This window comes from Solanum pennellii, chromosome 9, assembly GCF_001406875.1.
Source record: "Solanum pennellii chromosome 9, SPENNV200".
Classification (NCBI taxonomy): domain Eukaryota; kingdom Viridiplantae; phylum Streptophyta; class Magnoliopsida; order Solanales; family Solanaceae; genus Solanum; species Solanum pennellii.
This window is the reverse complement of record NC_028645.1, coordinates 2275158-2293555: the sequence shown is the minus strand read 5'-3', so window position 1 is coordinate 2293555 and position 18398 is coordinate 2275158. Positions and strand designations below refer to the sequence as shown.

Sequence of the window (18398 nt, the reverse complement as noted above, 5' to 3'; positions counted from 1 at the left end):
GGGGGGGGGCTGGCCGGTGAGGGGAAGGTCAAGGATCATGTGAAAAAATAAAAAATTTGAAATTGAAAATATTTTTTTAAATTGATGCTTTTCCAAAAAAAAATGTAATTTGAAATTGAAGGAGAGCTATGGAAAATGTTTTCCTTAATTTTTGAAGGGAAGTCATTTTCCTTAATTTTGAGGAAAATGAGTTGATTTGGAAAACATTTTCCAAAACTTTTGTCCCAACCAAACATGGGAAAATTGGAAAACATTTTCCAGAAAATGTTTTCCTTCATACCAAACACACTCTTACTCTAATCATACAATTTTTGTGCTGCAAAGTAAGTTGACTAATAGGGGTTATGATTATTTGTAATTTCTTAGAGGATTTTGGCTTTTGTGATTGATCAACCTAACATTGATTTGGACAGTTGCCATCTTTCTTTGCGAATTTATATCTTCCTGAACAAAAAGTTAATGAAAAAAAAAATCAAGGCTACAACAATCATTTAATATCATAAATAGTTTGAAACTTTTAACTGAGAACATTCAAATTTAGAAATAGAACACCATAATGGAATATCGGATAATAGGGAGTCTGGCGACAATGGGTTGCAGCGGGAATGGAATTTGGGTGTTAAGGCTTGAAAAAAGAGCTTTGATGGCTTGGCCTTGAGACCAATCTGTGATCTGTTGGTGGGGTAAGTGCACAGATAGCTGATTTTGAGTCCTCTATTTAAGGTATAGCCTAGGTTTACAAAGTTTTGTAAGCTTGGTCACTTCTGAGTGAGCTTCAGACATACACGACTGAAGTTGTGTAAATCCGTCACGAAAGTTATAAATTTTTTCTGATGTTTGGCATGTTGCTTGTGGAAGCAATACTTCAGACATGTTTGTTTGAACTTCAGAAAAAACAACTGAAGTTTGGCTTGCCATATGCCTGAACTTCATACATTCAGTCATGTAGCGTGAGAAGCTTACGTTTGATGTAGGGTGAGAAGCTTACGTTGGCTTAAGAATAGCTAGAGTTATTAGACAGTATGGGTATGGAGAAGCAACTAAGAAGAGGACCAGCAGGCAATTCCAATCCCAAAAAGACTATTTTTGGAAGCCAAGGCAATCCTCAACGCACACTTTTTCACTATATCCCTCTACAATGTGAACGAAACTCTTGAAATCAAGATCCAGGAGATGGAAAATATAGAAGCTATTCTTGAGATTTGTTCTCAATGGAACTAGAATATGCACATACAACAACATCCCCAGTTTGATCCCACAAGTGGGATCTGGGGAGGGTAAGGTGTATGTAGACTTTACCCTACATTCTGTGAGGTAGAGAGGTGGTTTATGATAGACCTCAAGTTTGACAAATGCAAGAGTGTAATCTAGTAATACAATTGAAGATAAATAAATAATGTAGAAAATAAAAGTACGGACATCAAAAATAGTTAAGATAACCCAAGTAAAAGAAACAACAGTAGTAATACAATTGAATAATAAATGATAGTAGGATAATAATAATGATACTTTTTAGAACAAGGAGTGGACAAGGTGCTCTAAGCTAGAATCATGCTCTCTCACAGGAAAGGGAGAAATCGCTTGGCTACCTACTCCTACTCCTCGATCTCCATGCTTTCCTTTCTAGGGTTATGTCCTCGGTGAGCTCATGACATGTCTAATCACCTCCCCAACTCTTCACCAATCTGCTCTGCCTCTCATACTTATCACTACCAACCTCCCACACCTTCTACTGGGGCATCTATGCTCTTCCACTTTACATGCACGAACCATATCATCCTCTCTTCCCGCATCGTGTCCACCACTTGTTGAGAGTAGAATAGAAGACTAAAAAACAATGTTTTTCTTCCTCACTCTTTTGAAGAGGCCTTGAATCCTTTACTATAGCACATGAGCTCCTCAGTTGATAATATGGGGCAATAAGATTTGGATAAATTTGTGGATAGTTTGTCTTGGTCGCTGTGCCTTTGCTGGATAGTACAAGTTGTAAATTCGTATTTGTGCATGAGGAAGAAGATATATAGAGGACTTATTAGTTTATTGTAGCCAATTTCTAATTAGGATTTTTGTCAAAAGTTCAAAATTTACTCTCTTGCTCAATGCAAAAGGTTACTACTTGGTTATTTATGATGATAGTAATGGTTATTGGAACACGGGTGGTTCTGTCTCTCTGACTCAGCCACTTGGCAAGTAAACTTACTCTATATAGTGTATAAGACTAGATCAATTGTTTTAGAATTAAGAAGACATATTTCCTTTGGATTTCTTGCTAATAAATTTAACTGATTTAGGCTTCACTATTCTATATCTGTCATAAAAAATTGTGAAATTACATGCCATGTTTATCGTTGCGATGCTGTCTATGATAACACTTGGAATCCTTCCAATCAGGCAACTAATTACCTAGAGCACAAGGACAATGGGTTAGATTAAACCTTTTCTTTGCAATGTCTGATAATTCATGGGCTTCAAGCTTTGCTCTGTTGGTTAACAGTCTTTTGCTTATTGGGAGGTAAAAGAGGGTCAGTTTTGTGGTGGTACACTGCCGTCTTTTATTCTTCTTAGTCATTGGACAATACTGACTATTAAAAGACCTGTGCTTTTCCTCCTTTTTCTTTTAGTTCACTTTTGTTAGACTACCTCTTGTATGTCCACATATAACGTGCTGTTAGGAAACTGCTAGCTTGCGTTTGCTTTTTTCTCAAATAAAGTAGCCAAGATTTTATCATTCAGGGTGTCTAAAATTTTGACTTCTAATATTTCTGCTGCCATAGGTTCCATGTCGTGGCGTATTGCCAGCAAGTATGGTGGTTTGAAGTAAGCGGTTCAGTGAAGTTTCCATTTCCTCCAGATATATACACACTAACATTCAGGGTCCGCCTTGGGAAGTTTTACAAGAGACTTGGTCGACGTGTTTGCAACTTTGAGCACACTCATGGATGGGATTTAGGGCCAGTTCAATATGAACTCTTTACATCTGACGGGCAACATGCAGTGAGTGAGTACTCCCTAGATGATAGCGATCAAGATGATACAAGTGCGAATTTAAAGCGTGGCGACTGGATAGAATACAAGGTGGGTGAATTTATAGTAAGTAGGTCCGACCCTGCTACTGAAGTTAGATTTTCAATGAAACAGATCGATTGCACACATTCAAAAGGTGGACTCTGTATAGATTCTGTATCGATTACGCCAAGTGATCTGAAAGCACGTAGAAGTAAAGGGGTGTCAAAGTATCAGTAAGTCATCTGTTTCTATTTTTTTTCCACTGCTCTCAGAAAGTTTTGGTCCTTCGGAAACCTCTCTACGTCTACAAGGTCGGACTAACGTCTTCCCAGACCCCACTTGTGGGATTTCACTGGGTATGTTGTTGTTGTTGTCGTCCTGGAAAGTTGTGGTTGGGGTTCCGTTATAAACATTGGTTTCGTGGGGTTACGTCTACCCAGACCCGTGTTCATGTAAATGTTACTATGTCATCTTTGGTCCAGTGTTGTTGCATAGAATCTCATCTGCAGAAGATGAAGAAAATATACTTGGCTCATCTGTCATTGATAATGTAAAGGTTCTTATATTATATATATTTCAGTACTATATTTGAAGCACCCCTGTTCTTGTGTTATTTTAACTACATATGTGTCGGTGTTCGATTGAGCACAGAGTTTAATAAAGAAAAGAAGAGTTTCGAAACTTGTAAGGAGTTTAAACTCTAATATTCAATTTTTTCTAAAGAATATGTAAAACCTTGTAATCTCTATCCCTATCTTAGGAAAAGGTTTAAAGAGTATAATGTGTATGAAAAATTTTATTTTTATCGGAAAAAAAAAACCAAACTGCGTAATCAAAGCGACTCCTTGTTGGTGGTTTATAGGTGTTTGTCCAATTCACCTATGTCAGTTCGAACTTCGGATCGTTCGTTCGTATGGAGAATCTCTCTCGTTACGCAGGATTTCTCTCAGTTGATCCGATGCGTTAGAGATAGAATGGAGTGAGCTATACGCCGATCCACGTTAAAAGCGGAGAAGGTTATTTCTAGTAGCCCTTCGGATCAAATAATACATAATGTAAATCAAGTGTGTAAAGTAAATAAAATAATGAAGAAAACATGTAATACTAAAATCGAAGAATAAGATAGTAAAGAAATACCAATAATAAATAATCAAATTGATAATGAAACTAGACAACGTAATCGTATACCTGTACCTATTAATCTTTTATCCTAATCATCGACCTCCAATACTACAAAAAGTAATAATAATAGGTGGCCTTTTCTTCCTCTAATTTAAACAAGTCACTAAAAAATTACTATCTTTTTTTATATATAAAGTAAAAATTATTTATATGTATAAATTATAAATGTTGAAATTTGTTAGCTCAATTTTTTTTTTAACTTGACACGTTATGATATCTATAATAGTGTAAGAAGCATAATAATGATTTAATAGCTAAATTAGTACGAGGGCTATTCCCACTCCATGATTACTAAATTACTAATAAATTAACCTAAATAATTACTGTTATATTACGATTAAATAATCGAAATATGACTAAATTGATCTAGATATTAATAGGATCAAAAGAGTTTGTCAACATCAGATTTATATGAATTCAATACTTTTCATATGAAGTATAAATTTATATATAAAAATTCTATAAAATTATAAAAAAAAATTCCACAATTTTAAAATATACTAGCTTTAATATTAAAAATTATAAAAATATTGAACCTATAAAACTTTACAAATACCTAATCAAAACATTTTTTATCATTATAAAGAAGTAATCTATCCAAGATCAACATATCTTCCATGCAATTAAAACTTACACATATTTAATATTTATATCAATTTAATAAATAAATAATATATATTTTAATATATTATTATCACTTATCTATAGACTACAGACATGAGCCTATTATAATCAAGAAGAGTTGTATAAATAGAAGTACAATAGAGAAGTAGGGAGAAAATAAAATCCACTTTCCCCGTTTTAATTTATCAGTCTTAGTTTTTAAATTCGTTTTAAAAAAATATTTTTTTTTCCAGACAATTCTTTAATTATATTTTTTTAATGACATGTTTAAGATCATTTGATTTTGTATATATTTATAATTTAATATATATATATTTTTCTTACTTTCTTTGAATCTGTATCGAATTAAAATAAGACAGATAAATTAAAATAACGTAAAACGATATATATTTAATATGTACGTTAAGATTTCATCATTATGGGCGGCTTGTCCTTTGATATTAAATTCATTTATACTTGCAAATATTAACTATATATTAAAAAAGGACTTTGCATTATATGCTTCAACTAAATTTCTTCTAACTGTAAATTCAGAATAGATGAATATGTTATTTGATTAAGGTTTGAATAATCAGTAATATTATATTTGACAAACATTGAGCATTCAAAAATAGAAATTATATTGATCTATCACATAAAGTACAATTAAATTTCATGTTCTACATATAATTTAATTGAATTTATGAGAAAATAGTAATGTTTCGTATCAAAAAAATTAGAAAGTTTTTCACTATTTCAGTAGAAATTTTGTATTTTTTGAGTGAATTAATTTTGATGGGAAAAAGTCCCACACTAGAATCTATTTTTCATCGTGTATTTTTCGAGTGAATTAATTTTGATGGGAAAAAGTCTTACATTAGAGGGTAATTAAACACTATCTAACAAAGGCGATTCTGTACCTCTATTTTTCATGGTGAATTTTTCGAGTGAATTAATTTTGATGAGAAAAAGTCTCATATCAAAGGCGACTTTACACCTAAGGGGATTTGAACTCGAGACTTCTTGGTTAATGTTGAAAAATTACTTACCAATCCACCATAACCATAATGGTGGATAAATTATTTTTATGACATGAATTTCTCATCTATTTACGATGAGAAAAACCTCTATTACTAGTAGTGAATATGTCACTTTTTATCGTGGTAAAAGGTATAAAACTGTATTTTACTATCGAAGGGTAAAGTGTTCCCCGTCGAATAGTAGAGGAGACATTTTTGATATATTTAATTATGAATTTAATAATAAAAACAACTTACGAACTCGTTTAATTAAATTAAAAATTTTTAAATTTTAAATTCTAAATCAACGTACGACGATAAATATAACATGAGGGTAAATATTTCTCTAGTACAAAAGAGGACCATGCATGTTGTGGGCTACTTCATGTTTGTGGCGCATCATAATATCTCATTAATATATGATCTTTTCAACTTCATTTAATTTAATATAACATAAAATAAATAGCAGAAATTCCAGAGAAGAAATTAAATTAACAAATATTTTGTACCTTTTTTTTTTATATAAAAAAAATGTACCTTTGTAGAAAGATTAATTTTGTGGTCGATAATTAAACACTTTGAATAATAATAAAAATATTAATAATAATAAAAAATTAATATATATATATATATATATATATATATTAATTTTTTATTATTATTAATATTTTTTTATAGGCAACACGTTGTGGATTAAATTAAATGTTGAAGTTTGATTAGATTTTTGTAGTCCTCTTAGCTGTGATGATTTGAGATTTGGATTAATTATATGGTCCCAAATGTTTTTTTAAATTTTTTTTTGTAGGGTTGTACGTTAATGGTCTTTAAAATTTATCGATAATATTTTTTTAGATATTTGAATTATATATAATTTATTTTAATTAAAGATTTGATAAGGTGTTTATATTAATTAAACACTTCTGATTTTTAATTTGAAAATATTTTTGCACTTGTTCTCAAGCGCTCATTACATAGATGAAATAAGATAGCGTAACAAGTTGTAAAACCTTAAGCATGTTCGAGGTTGATATGTATAAATAAAAGAGATGTCATATTTTATGCGGTTAATCTAACTGTCTAAAAACGTTTGAAAACATACACAAATTATTTTATTTAAAAAATAAAAATTACACTTTATTGTAAATTCAAACAATCAATTAAAATAAAACACAATTTAAATATCACATAAATTAAGACGATAAAATAATAAAAGTACTTATGAAAAGGAAAATTTGCAAGTCAATATCCCTATTACGTGTGCATAATATTATATTTTTAGAAAAAGTTACTTCCGTCAATTTTAAAATTAAAAGGAATCGGCGATAAAGCACGTGATTTAATTTGATACTCACAATAATAAAAAATTTTATCACCTTTTTAGTAAATGAAGTTATATCTTTTAACACGACGATATTAACTTCCATATATTGTCAATTCGATTTTTGAGATGTTTGATCGAGTTTTATACTGAGAAACGAAATTTACAGTTTGTGTTAGTCAATATCGAAATTTTTTCTACTTTTAGTTAGCATTATATTTTTATCGTATAAAAAAAGTTTTTCCTTGCTTGATAAGTATGCAACCATAAGTATCACTTTTATTTATATCGTTATTACATAAAACTCAAACCTTAATCATTTTCAACGATTGTCCTTTTAGATTAAATCGTTAATATATATAACTTAAACTTTAAACAGTTTCAATCATCGTACTTTTGTATAGGTTAAATAGTTAGTGAAATCTAATAGAAAACTCTATATATGAATCTATTTTAGTACTTAATTAGTTGAAGGCTCCTATTAGAATAGACAGTACACAATAAAAGAGCCTAAGTAATTATTTCCTAGGATTACAATATTACAAGTAACATATAATAATAATTTAGTTTCTCACATTTAAAATATAGAAGTTAGAAGACTAATACTTTAGACCTCGTCTGGTTCGTGGAATAAAGAATAATAATTTCAAATTAAAATATTAAACTATTTCATTTTTAGTCTAATAAACTTAATATATAATTCACTAAAAAAGATCTGAAATATACATGAACTTTGATCGATATTGTTGCAACAATTCTAAATTTTGGGTAGGACCTTTTACCCCTGCATTATTTAATAGTGAGACTATATGTGTCCACGTGAACATTATAAATATTGCATCACTATAAATAGTAATTTATCCACGTTGACACATAAAGGTAATAGGTCCTCCCCACTGTTTGAGATTGTTACATCAATTTCGATCAAAATTCTCATAATTTTATCGTCATTCAATTCTTATATTACGATTTATCACTATATTCAATATAACTTATTCACTGATTAAATAACACCTAAATTACTTAAAATATGTATTAGTAATACTAGTACTATATATTACTTTTTTTATTATTATTATAGGAATAGGGGTGAAAAAAGAAATTTATCCCAAGAGATCCAACTACTATCTAATTTATTAATTACTGCCCTATTTAGAAATGATATTATAGAAGTAGTTTTTTGTACTAAAATATAGGAAGTACCATTTTTAGTGTTGGACTCTAATACTTAGAATAGTATACCCTATATATACTTAACTTCTTAGCCCACAAAATCAATTTCACTGAAATAAATGTAACAAACACTATTCTCTACCAACTAACTTACAATGCCAATCACCCTTCAGAAATTTCGATTTCAAGCCTTAAAAACGAAATCGTCTTTAGCAAAGACTATTTTTAACCGTTAAAAAATTAGTCAGGACGACTCAAAGTGGGAAACAATAGAAAATGAAAGGTTATATATGTACTCGATAAATATGGTAAAAACAAACTTTATATATTAACATGAGCTTGTGATTTTTCAACATTTGACCGCTCAGCTAAAAATAATTAATATAACCGCTAGTCAATATACAAGATATATACATTAATTATGTATACATAATATGTATATCTTGGTAGGAGGTTATACAATATAAGAATTCCAAATTAGTTTACCATGAAGGTAGTAAATAAAATTAAGATAAAGAATGTGTATTAATTAATTATGATTAATAGATAGTCATCTTTTATTATATAAAAAGACACATGTTCTATATTTATTCAATAACTATAAATATTAATGTGAGTGTAAGTTTTTTTTTTCCCTTTTTTTTTACTATTTATGTAAGAGTTAACAATCTTTTTTTTCCCTTTCCACCTTAATCATTTTTTGAAGTATCCTCAAAGTTTGTGACAACTACTTTTTATTAGTTTTATTTATTGATGATCCTTTTCACCAACTTTTTTTTATTTCTTGTGTAAAGATGTATTTGTTCAATTAATGTAAAATTTGAAAACCAAAATTTCTCTTTTTTTTTTTTAAAAAAATAAATCTTTCCAAACTTGTATGAGAATGAAATAGATAAATGTACCAAAATGAATTAATTATAAAGGAGCTTATGTGAATGCATTTGAAATTGAATAAGTACACATTTAATTGCCACCACATTTGCTCAAATATATAATTATGCTTCCTAGCTAGCTAGGCAAGTCAAATAATGTGTCCAACAAGAAAGACTACTTTGGTCCAAACAAATTTTTATTATTTTCTTTTGAAAAAAAAAATAAAAACTTTATTTTGGATCGTTGTTACCATTGTTTTATAATGTATTGTATTGTACTCTATTGTACTGTATTGTATGATAGATACAATGTTTGGCTAGACTGTATTGTTTGTTGTTGTTTTAATAAGATTTTAATTGTTTGGTTTAATCGTATCATACTGTATTGTAATTTATAAATTTACTAAAATATCTTAATTATTTTAGGGTAGGAGGTTTGACTAGATTTAAATAATTAAGATTAAGGGTAAAATAATATTTTGAAATATTATGTAAATATATAATTGAAAAAAGAAATTAAGTAACAATGCGAACACACCAAATTGGTTGTTCCATAAAATAGGGGTCTTCGCAATTACGTAACAACGAAATTTAACAATACAATACAATACATTTTAAGTAACAAGCAAAACAAACATTGTAGATATAATAACGATATAATACAATACAATGGATAACAATGATCCAAACATAGTATTAGTCAATTTATCTGAAGTGAATTTGAGTTAATAGAACTTAGTAAACTTCGGATATCAGATAGTTAAAGAGTGAAGCGCACAAATTGTTGTTTTTAAGACTCATATTCAAAGAATACCCAAAGTTTAGAAAAACTTTATTTGTTTTAAAGTTAAACTCAAAACTTAAAAAATTATATTTAAAAATATTCATATTTGCCTCAACGATTGCATGCTTTTTTAGAAATGAATTTTCAAAGAAAATTATCAAAGACTATTTAATTTGTGGGGTTTTTAAATGAAAAAAAAACATTTGTTAAATAAATTCAGCCAAGGTCGTACGAAATTTTCCTCTAAAATCAAAATTATTGGTGAAATGACATTAATTACAAAAAAAACAAAATAAAGATACAATTTTAAAATATTTGTTAAATATATAATTATATTTTTGGTTATTTTTTATATCATATAAATTTTCACCATGATTATATATGAAATAAAAGTTCTTCATTTTGTCCTTATTTATTTTTTGGGTCAAAAAACTTGAAAATAATATTAATATTTTTTTGATACTTTTAATAGAAGAGATAAATGATTTATAAGGTCAATTTGCATGCCTTTGTTTTATGGTCCATCGACGTTTTTTTGAAGCAAAGACATAAATATCGAAATGATGCAAAATTATTCGATGAAATTAAATAATTAAGACCTACACCTTATTCAATATAAAATAAAAAATTTTAGGTATTCATTACCTTTTACATGACCTAATAATAATGACTTATATATAAAATATTTTAGTCATAAAATATAAATATTTTAATCCTAACTTGACATCACCTAATATTTATATCTTCCCACCTTGTGTATATATGTACAAGTAGACACAGTTGAACCGTATGCGACATACTACATATAGAAGTAAAATGTCATATAGGACGCGAATGTCTGCTCGTTCAACTCTATAAATATGAAATGAAAGACCAGATTAAATGGTGCTTTTATGCGTATATTTCGTATTAAACTTAAACTCACTTCTCTAGGGTTTCTAGTGGCACAACCTTACCATTTAGGTGACGTTGTTAGTATCCTTTTTATATCGTCAATATATAAAATTCAAATTCATTATCGTTCAAGTGACTTAGTATTATAAATTATAGATATGTTTACTGTGTTCGGTGTATAAAAATTAAAACTCTTTTAATTAATGAAGGTTTATGACGTACAATTTGTAACGTTCTATACCTATCAAGCCCCATTTTCAGTCTGTTGGTCACATTTTTCTTTTTGGGATTCTACCCTTTAATTTAATTTCTTCTTCCCCTCTGTTATATATATATATATAATAATAATAATAATAATAATAATAATAAAATATATATATATATATATATATATATATTGAATATTAATTATATGTGTTCATGATAAAGGTCCACTTACCGATCTTTATACATAACTAGCCAAGAAAAAAGACTGAGTCTCTGAGTCTTTAATTTTTATGTGTAAGTGAAAAGGAAGGTTCATCGAAGTGACTTATCGATTGTGATGGACTGATAAATTTTTATTTATATTAATACTGTTATTGATATGTAATAGATTTTGTTAGGGAGATTTATTCCTAATATAAGATATTTTGATGTGAATTTGAATTTAATAAATTCATAATGTGAAAATTGAAAAACGAAAATTTAAGAAATTTAATATTTGTATTAATAAGTGATAAGTATTTCTTTTTGGTAGGTGCATATTTCCAGTTCCTGCTTAATACATTTCAAGGGGAGTTTGATGTAACTAGTAAGGTTATTGTCGTGTAAGAGATCATAAATTTGGATTGTGAAAATAGCTTCTTGTAGAAATACTTGATAAATAAGCGTATGATAGATCCTTCCAGGAGTTTACTGCTTTTGACAGTCATTTTTAAAAGTTATGGTAGAGCGATAAGTATTGTTTATTTCAGAAGTTTGACGTTTAAATCTTAGGTCATCTTTGTTAGGAAACGTCTAATTCTCAATATGAAACTTTAAGACGGGAGTTATGATCAGTCGGGCTCTAGTGTGGATGTTGAACACAATGACATACGACTAGCGTGAAATTTTTCAATGCAAATCTAAATCTGAACGGACTCTAATAGTGGTGTGCAAAAATCGATTTGATCAATAAACTAAAAAAACAAGATACTATTGATTTATTAATATTTGGTTAACAATTTTGTAAAAGGAAAAAAAATTGAATTATTGATTTGTTTTCTAGTTTTATCATCTTTATAAGAAATTCGATCAATTCTCTCTTAAACAAAAAAGTTCATCTTATAAATTTGCATTGCACTTTTATTTCCTTTTTATAATCATCGTATTTATATGATCATATAAGTATCTCCTTATCGATTAAAATGATATCAAACTATTATGAGACACATCTAACAAATTAAAAATTGATAAATCGAATAAAATCAAACCGATCGATACTTACCACTAAAACCAAAAAGGGAGAAAAAAATCAAATATATTTTGTACTGCAAGTTCATTTATTATAGAAGACCTACCCATTGGCCTTTAAGCAGCATCAGCAGAAGAATTTATTACTCTTATTATTTATTATTAACCACTACTATACCTCGTTCTTTACCATATTTCTGATACATTTACACTTTTTTTTTTCTCATCAATTTTTTATTTTCCTAAGGCATGACTAATCGCGGTAAATAAACGGATTGAATTGAATTTAATCGAATTAATATACATAAAGTAAGTAAAATAGGTTATTATATAATTTGGTTTACAATTTATTTGGATTGAGATGGATTATATGTTACTCTTTTCATCCATAATTGTTTATCAGGGCAAGGTCTTGCACTCTTTTCAAGAAAAATTTATATATAAAGTGTGATTTGATTAATATAGTCATACTATATCAAGAATATCAGAAGTCTAGGTAACTTTTTAATTGATTAAAATGAATTGATTATTCAGGGCAGAATTAAAAAAATTGATTAATTATTTTTTGATTATTTAAATTAATAATTAATCTTAGATATTTATTTTTAGTATAACTGATAAATAATTGTAGACGGAGGATATAAATGGCATCTAAGGTGATTCATACGAATGTCTCTATTTTAAGATGGTTTTTTAACTCTTTGATTAATTAAAGAAAAGTAAAATTATAAATCACAGAATAGGTAAATAAGACATTTTTATTAAATGAAAAGTAAGGATAAAAATTAAAGACTATTATTTAAAGGGTTAAAAATTAAACGTTATTTTGAAATAGAGCATTTTATGTAAAAACTTGTTGCATATAGTGACAGCAGTATTTTTACTTATCTAAGAAGATTTAAAATTAGAGGCAAAAATAAGATTTATATTTGTGAGTTTTAAATTCTGAAAAATCAAAGTTAATGAATTTTTGATAAATTAATTATACGTATTAAGTGAATTTTCTAAGATAAGTGTATGTTTATGTTAAAGCTAATGAATTTTATCAAATTCATAATTGAAATAGTAGTTCCTTTATGTTCAAAATATAAAAGAATAAAGGGCTATAGGAAGAGTTCAAGAAGATTTAGTTCTATATTACATGTAGTATTTTAGTTTCGTCTCTAATTTCACTTTTCTAACAAAAAAAATCATATTTTTTTAATCGCGACTCCTTTGCCACTAAATTAGGATAATTTTCTCCTCAAAAAGTGACTCCTTTACTACTACGCTAGAAATGATCGATTCTTATGTTATGAACATTATAATTTGTCTTATTGATACAGACATACGACATAATTTTCTAATGACCGAAATTCAAAATTGAACCTCTTGCCTCCCTTTAGCTCCGCCCCCTAGAGAGACATTATTTGTCTCTTGCTAATATTATTTTTTTTCGTGGGCTTTAATTGAACTTTCCTAAGAAAAAAGATCACATTTTTATAATCGCGACCCTATGCTACTACATTAGCTCCTTAAAAAGCGACTCCTTTACTATTACACTACCATAATCTATTCTTATGTCAAGAAAAACTCATTAGTCCATATTTAACCGTAAAAATTACGATTTGTCTCATTTGTACAGACATACAATATGATTTTCTAACAAATGAAATTCAAAATTAAACCTCTTGCCTCCCTGTAGCTCCGTCCCCCTAGAGAGACATTATTTGTCTCTTGCTAATAATATTTTTTTCCGTGGGCTTTAATTGAACTTTTCTAACAAAAAAAATCATATTTTTTTAATTGTGACTCCTTTTCTACTACATTAGCTCTTTAAAAAGCGACTCCTTTACTACTACACTAGAAACTCAATAGTCCATACATAACCGTAAAAATTATGATTTGTCTTATTGATACAGACATACAGTATGATTTTCTAACAAATGAAATTCAAAATTAAACCTCTTGCCTCCCTGTAGCTCCGTCCCCCTAGAGAGACATTATTTGTCTCTTGCTAATACTATTTTTTTCTATGGACTTTAATCGAACTTTTCTAACAAAAAAAAACACATTTTTTTAATCGCTACTACATTAGCTCCTTAAAACGCGATTCCTTTACTACTACACTAGAAACTCAATAGTCCATATATAATCGTAAAAATTATGATTTGTCTTATTGATTCAGACATATAGTAAAATTTTCTAACAAACGAAATTCAAAATTAAATCTCTTGCTTCCTTGTAGCTCCGCCCCCCTAGAGAGACATTATTTGTCTCTTGCTAATATTTTTTTTTGGTTGGACTTTAACCTCATGATCTTCTTACAAATAGACAGAAAAGAGTACTCAATATTGGTGCATATAGAAGAAAACAAGTACTAAGAAGTAGTAGTACTAAAGATGAAGAAGAAAGTTGTTAATTTTGTCAGAAAGTTTAAAAAAAAAGAAGACAATAGGCGTGAAAATAGCTCAAGGCATCTTGTCTCTTCTTTTTTTTAGGCCTTTTAGGGGACCATATAGGGGACTTATATATCGGATTTAGAGTCCGATTAATTTAAATTTGTGTCGAGAATTCTCATTTTAAGGTTAGAGCTTTCTAAACTCACTCTTTACATTAAGACAATCTTATATCTATGACGAAAACTCGAGACCTACTTGTCATACCTCTAGATCGTGACTTTTGATATAACTTTTTTGTTTTGGCTCCCAATTGACATTACTATAATAAATAATAATTCAATTTTTACTCAAAGATGAGTGATGAATACATTATTTGTATTAAGAAAATTTATCATATATTATACATAATAAAATAAAATAAAAATTATACATACATGTATGTGATTTTCAATTGAAGAATTCTATAAACTTTTCCTACAAATCTTAGTTATTATAATATTAATTCAAAATTATTACAAAAATCATAAATTTTAAAATCTGAATCTACTTCCTATTAATTAACTTCTTTTACCACTTCACTTGATGAAGTAGCATTTTTTTTTAATTACTTCATATAGGATTAAATAATCTCAATAACTCCTAGCTAGTTAATGAAGGAAGTGCATAAATTATGGTCTTTAATTAAATATATATACTATTGGAGTTAAATTTTTTCTGTTGAAATTTAACACTAAATTAAATCCCAATTAATTAATCTCTATAGTACACCCACTCAAGGTCCCAAAAAAATATTAACAGCACTAAATTAAATCCCTAATAAAATATATGGAGTAGATTTTTTCACCCCATTTATGATTTTAAATCTCAATTAATAACTTCTAGCTAAGTTAATAAAGAATGCACATATTTTATGGTTCCTTTTGAAATTTAACACTAATAAAATTCCCCAATTAATTAACAGCTTAAGTTAATTTATAGGTAAAGAAAAACAAGGAAATTTATAATCTTAAAAATAAGATAAATTAATTGATATAATTGATCAAAATAATATCCAGGGTAAGAAAATCTCTTGTATCAGTGTTGTATATGACTTAAACTCATTCATATTATAATCTGTATCTTCTGTGTAAGAAATATTTACACTCTATGTCTCATTTTATGTGATTTTTTTTTCGGTCTGTCTCAAAAGAATATCATTTTTTTAAAAAAAATAATTCCACCCGATGCTCGATAACTAACATTGAAGTCCGACTAAATTTGGATTCGTGCCGGAAAGTTTCATATTGGGAGGTAAAACGCTCACTAATAAAGACGACTACGTACCGAAGGAGCACAAATTCAAGACCTCTTGATTAAGGATGAAAGAGTACTTACTACTCCACTAAAACCCTTATTGATAAAAAGAATATCACCTTACTATGATTAAAAATAATTTAACTTCAAAATTCCTCTTTTACTCTTAATTAAAATGATTTTCAGCCACACAAATATTCAAGAATTATTTTAGACCCTAAATTTCCAAAAATAAAAATAAAATTTAAATACCGTATCAAGTAAAACAATACCACATAAAATGAAACAGAGAGAATAATTTTTATAATCTGTTTAATTTTATATTATTTCAAGATTACAAATCACATATTTCTTTAGATTAACATCCTCATAGTGTAAAAAAAACAAATCTTTATACTAATCATTATAAATATATATAAATTTATTTATTTTTTTATAATTAATATCACTATAGTACCCTCACCCACCCAAGGTCCCAAAAAAAGAACATCCAAGAACCAAAAGAGGGAGTGGTATTTATGAGTTGCTCCAAAAAGTGAAGCATATATAGAGCCCTCACAAGTTCTTTATACTCTAACTATCTCTTTCACAAATTGACATTATTTCTACAAAGTGTAGTAAACTCTCCCTACAACATCTTCTTATCATTTTTTCACTTTTGTTTCTTCAAAAAAAACCAAAAAAAGTTTCCAAAACTTTATCAATAAGACAAAACCATAAAAAAAAAAAAAAACCTTTTTTTAAAAAATTTTGTTTTATTATTTTTTTAAAGTGGTCCATTGTTTTGAGTACTAGAAAAAGAAAAAAAAAGGAGTATTTATCAATATATTGAAGGGGATAGAATTTGTGTGTTTTCTTGAAATTTTGCCTTGTTTAGAAAGAAGAAAAAAATATGGATTGGAATGGAAATATTAGACCTTTTGTTTCAAGACAAGTTATTGATAATTCTCTCAATTTTCTCTACAACTACAATTATGACCAATATCCAGGTAAATATATTACAAAAAAAATAGCAAATTTTTTTATTTATTTATTCATATACTATTTATCCTTATTGATACTTTTTTCAAAAAAAAAAAAAACTTTTACTTGATTTTGATATTTTTGCTTTTCATTTAATTTTGAAGCATGTTTTATTAATAGAGAACTTTTGTCATAAAAAAATGTATTTTTTGTTGGGATAAGGTGTGGAGGTAGCAAAATTAAGTAGTTTTTTTTTTCTTTAAAAAAGTGTTAGTTGTAATTACCAATTTTTCCAGCCTCATGATTGACTATTTCAAAAAATAAATAAAATGATAATACTATTATAATGTTTCAAGGATTAAGAAAGCTATATACAATACAATGAATTTAGTGTAATTTGATATGTTATAGCATGTTTAATTTATTCTAAAAGTTATTAAAAATCAAGAGAGGTTATAGCGGCTGGTAAATATTTCTTTATTTTTAATCAACGGTTTTGTGTTTGAGTCATGAAACTTCGATAGGAAGGTAGAACTTCTAAACACGAATTTGAATCAGTCGGATGAAAATTATCCTAAGAAAAATATAATGTTATCTAATGGAGTTACTTGCGATTATCATTTAAGTCCATACATTATATTTCGAAATTAATATCAGTGCGTAAAACTTAAACTCTTATTTATTTTGTGAATTTGAAGGTATTGAAATGAAGCATGCAATGCAAACACAACATGGTGGAGTACAAGTCCCAACAATGGACAACAACAACTTTGTACTCAATCAACATCAATTGGACAAGAAGAAAAGGTTGTCAAGTGATCAATTAGAGTCACTTGAAAATAGTTTTCAAGAAGAGATAAAACTTGATCCAGACAGGAAAATGAAATTGGCTAAAGAACTTGGATTACAACCAAGACAAATTGCTGTTTGGTTCCAAAATAGAAGAGCTAGATGGAAGGCTAAACAACTTGAAAGACTCTATGATTCACTTAAACAAGACTATGATGTTGTCTCAAGGGAAAAACAAAAGCTTCAAGATGAGGTAGACAATTCTTTCTCCATTTAATTTCTTTTATATCCATGCAATTCATGCACATGTTCTGACCGTTTACGACAAATTTTAAAGTGACAGAAAATCACATGAAAAAAAAAATAACCTTATTAATAAATATATAGGTACAATTCTGTTATTCCCTTGATTCGGGGTCGTTAATAAAGTATTTCTCGAACTAGGTTGATTTGGATTTGATCTCTTTATAAATTATCCATGAATTTGCAGAATGATTGAGATGCATTTCTAAGGGTTTAGGGTTAAGTAATTCCGAAAATCCTAATTGGAATTGAGCACACCTTGTAGAATATCAACTCGAATTGAACATGTCTTGTAGAGTCTCACAAAATTTTAATGTTTACGGTAACCTATATAATTAATGGATTTAAATCATTGAATTCATTGATATATATATATATATATAT

General features: G+C 28.0%; 2 protein-coding genes across 2 annotated transcripts in view; both read left to right on the top strand.

Annotated features, from left to right (window-relative positions):
• Window positions 1–3602, top strand: part of LOC107029526 (F-box protein PP2-A15-like) — a 6982-nt gene extending 3380 nt beyond the window's left edge. Inside the window, exon 3 of the mRNA XM_015230958.2 lies at window positions 2775–3602. Coding sequence (XP_015086444.1) covers window positions 2775–3243 — 469 coding nt within the window. The 3' untranslated portion in view covers window positions 3244–3602. The remainder of the gene's footprint in view (window positions 1–2774) is intronic.
• A 12938-nt stretch (window positions 3603–16540) lies between these two features.
• LOC107030668 (putative homeobox-leucine zipper protein ATHB-51) overlaps window positions 16541–18398 on the top strand; it is a 4146-nt gene continuing 2288 nt past the window's right edge. Inside the window, exons 1-2 of the mRNA XM_015231939.2 lie at window positions 16541–16948; window positions 17621–17964. Of these exons, the coding sequence (XP_015087425.1) occupies window positions 16852–16948; window positions 17621–17964 (441 nt within the window). The 5' untranslated portion in view covers window positions 16541–16851. The remainder of the gene's footprint in view (window positions 16949–17620; window positions 17965–18398) is intronic.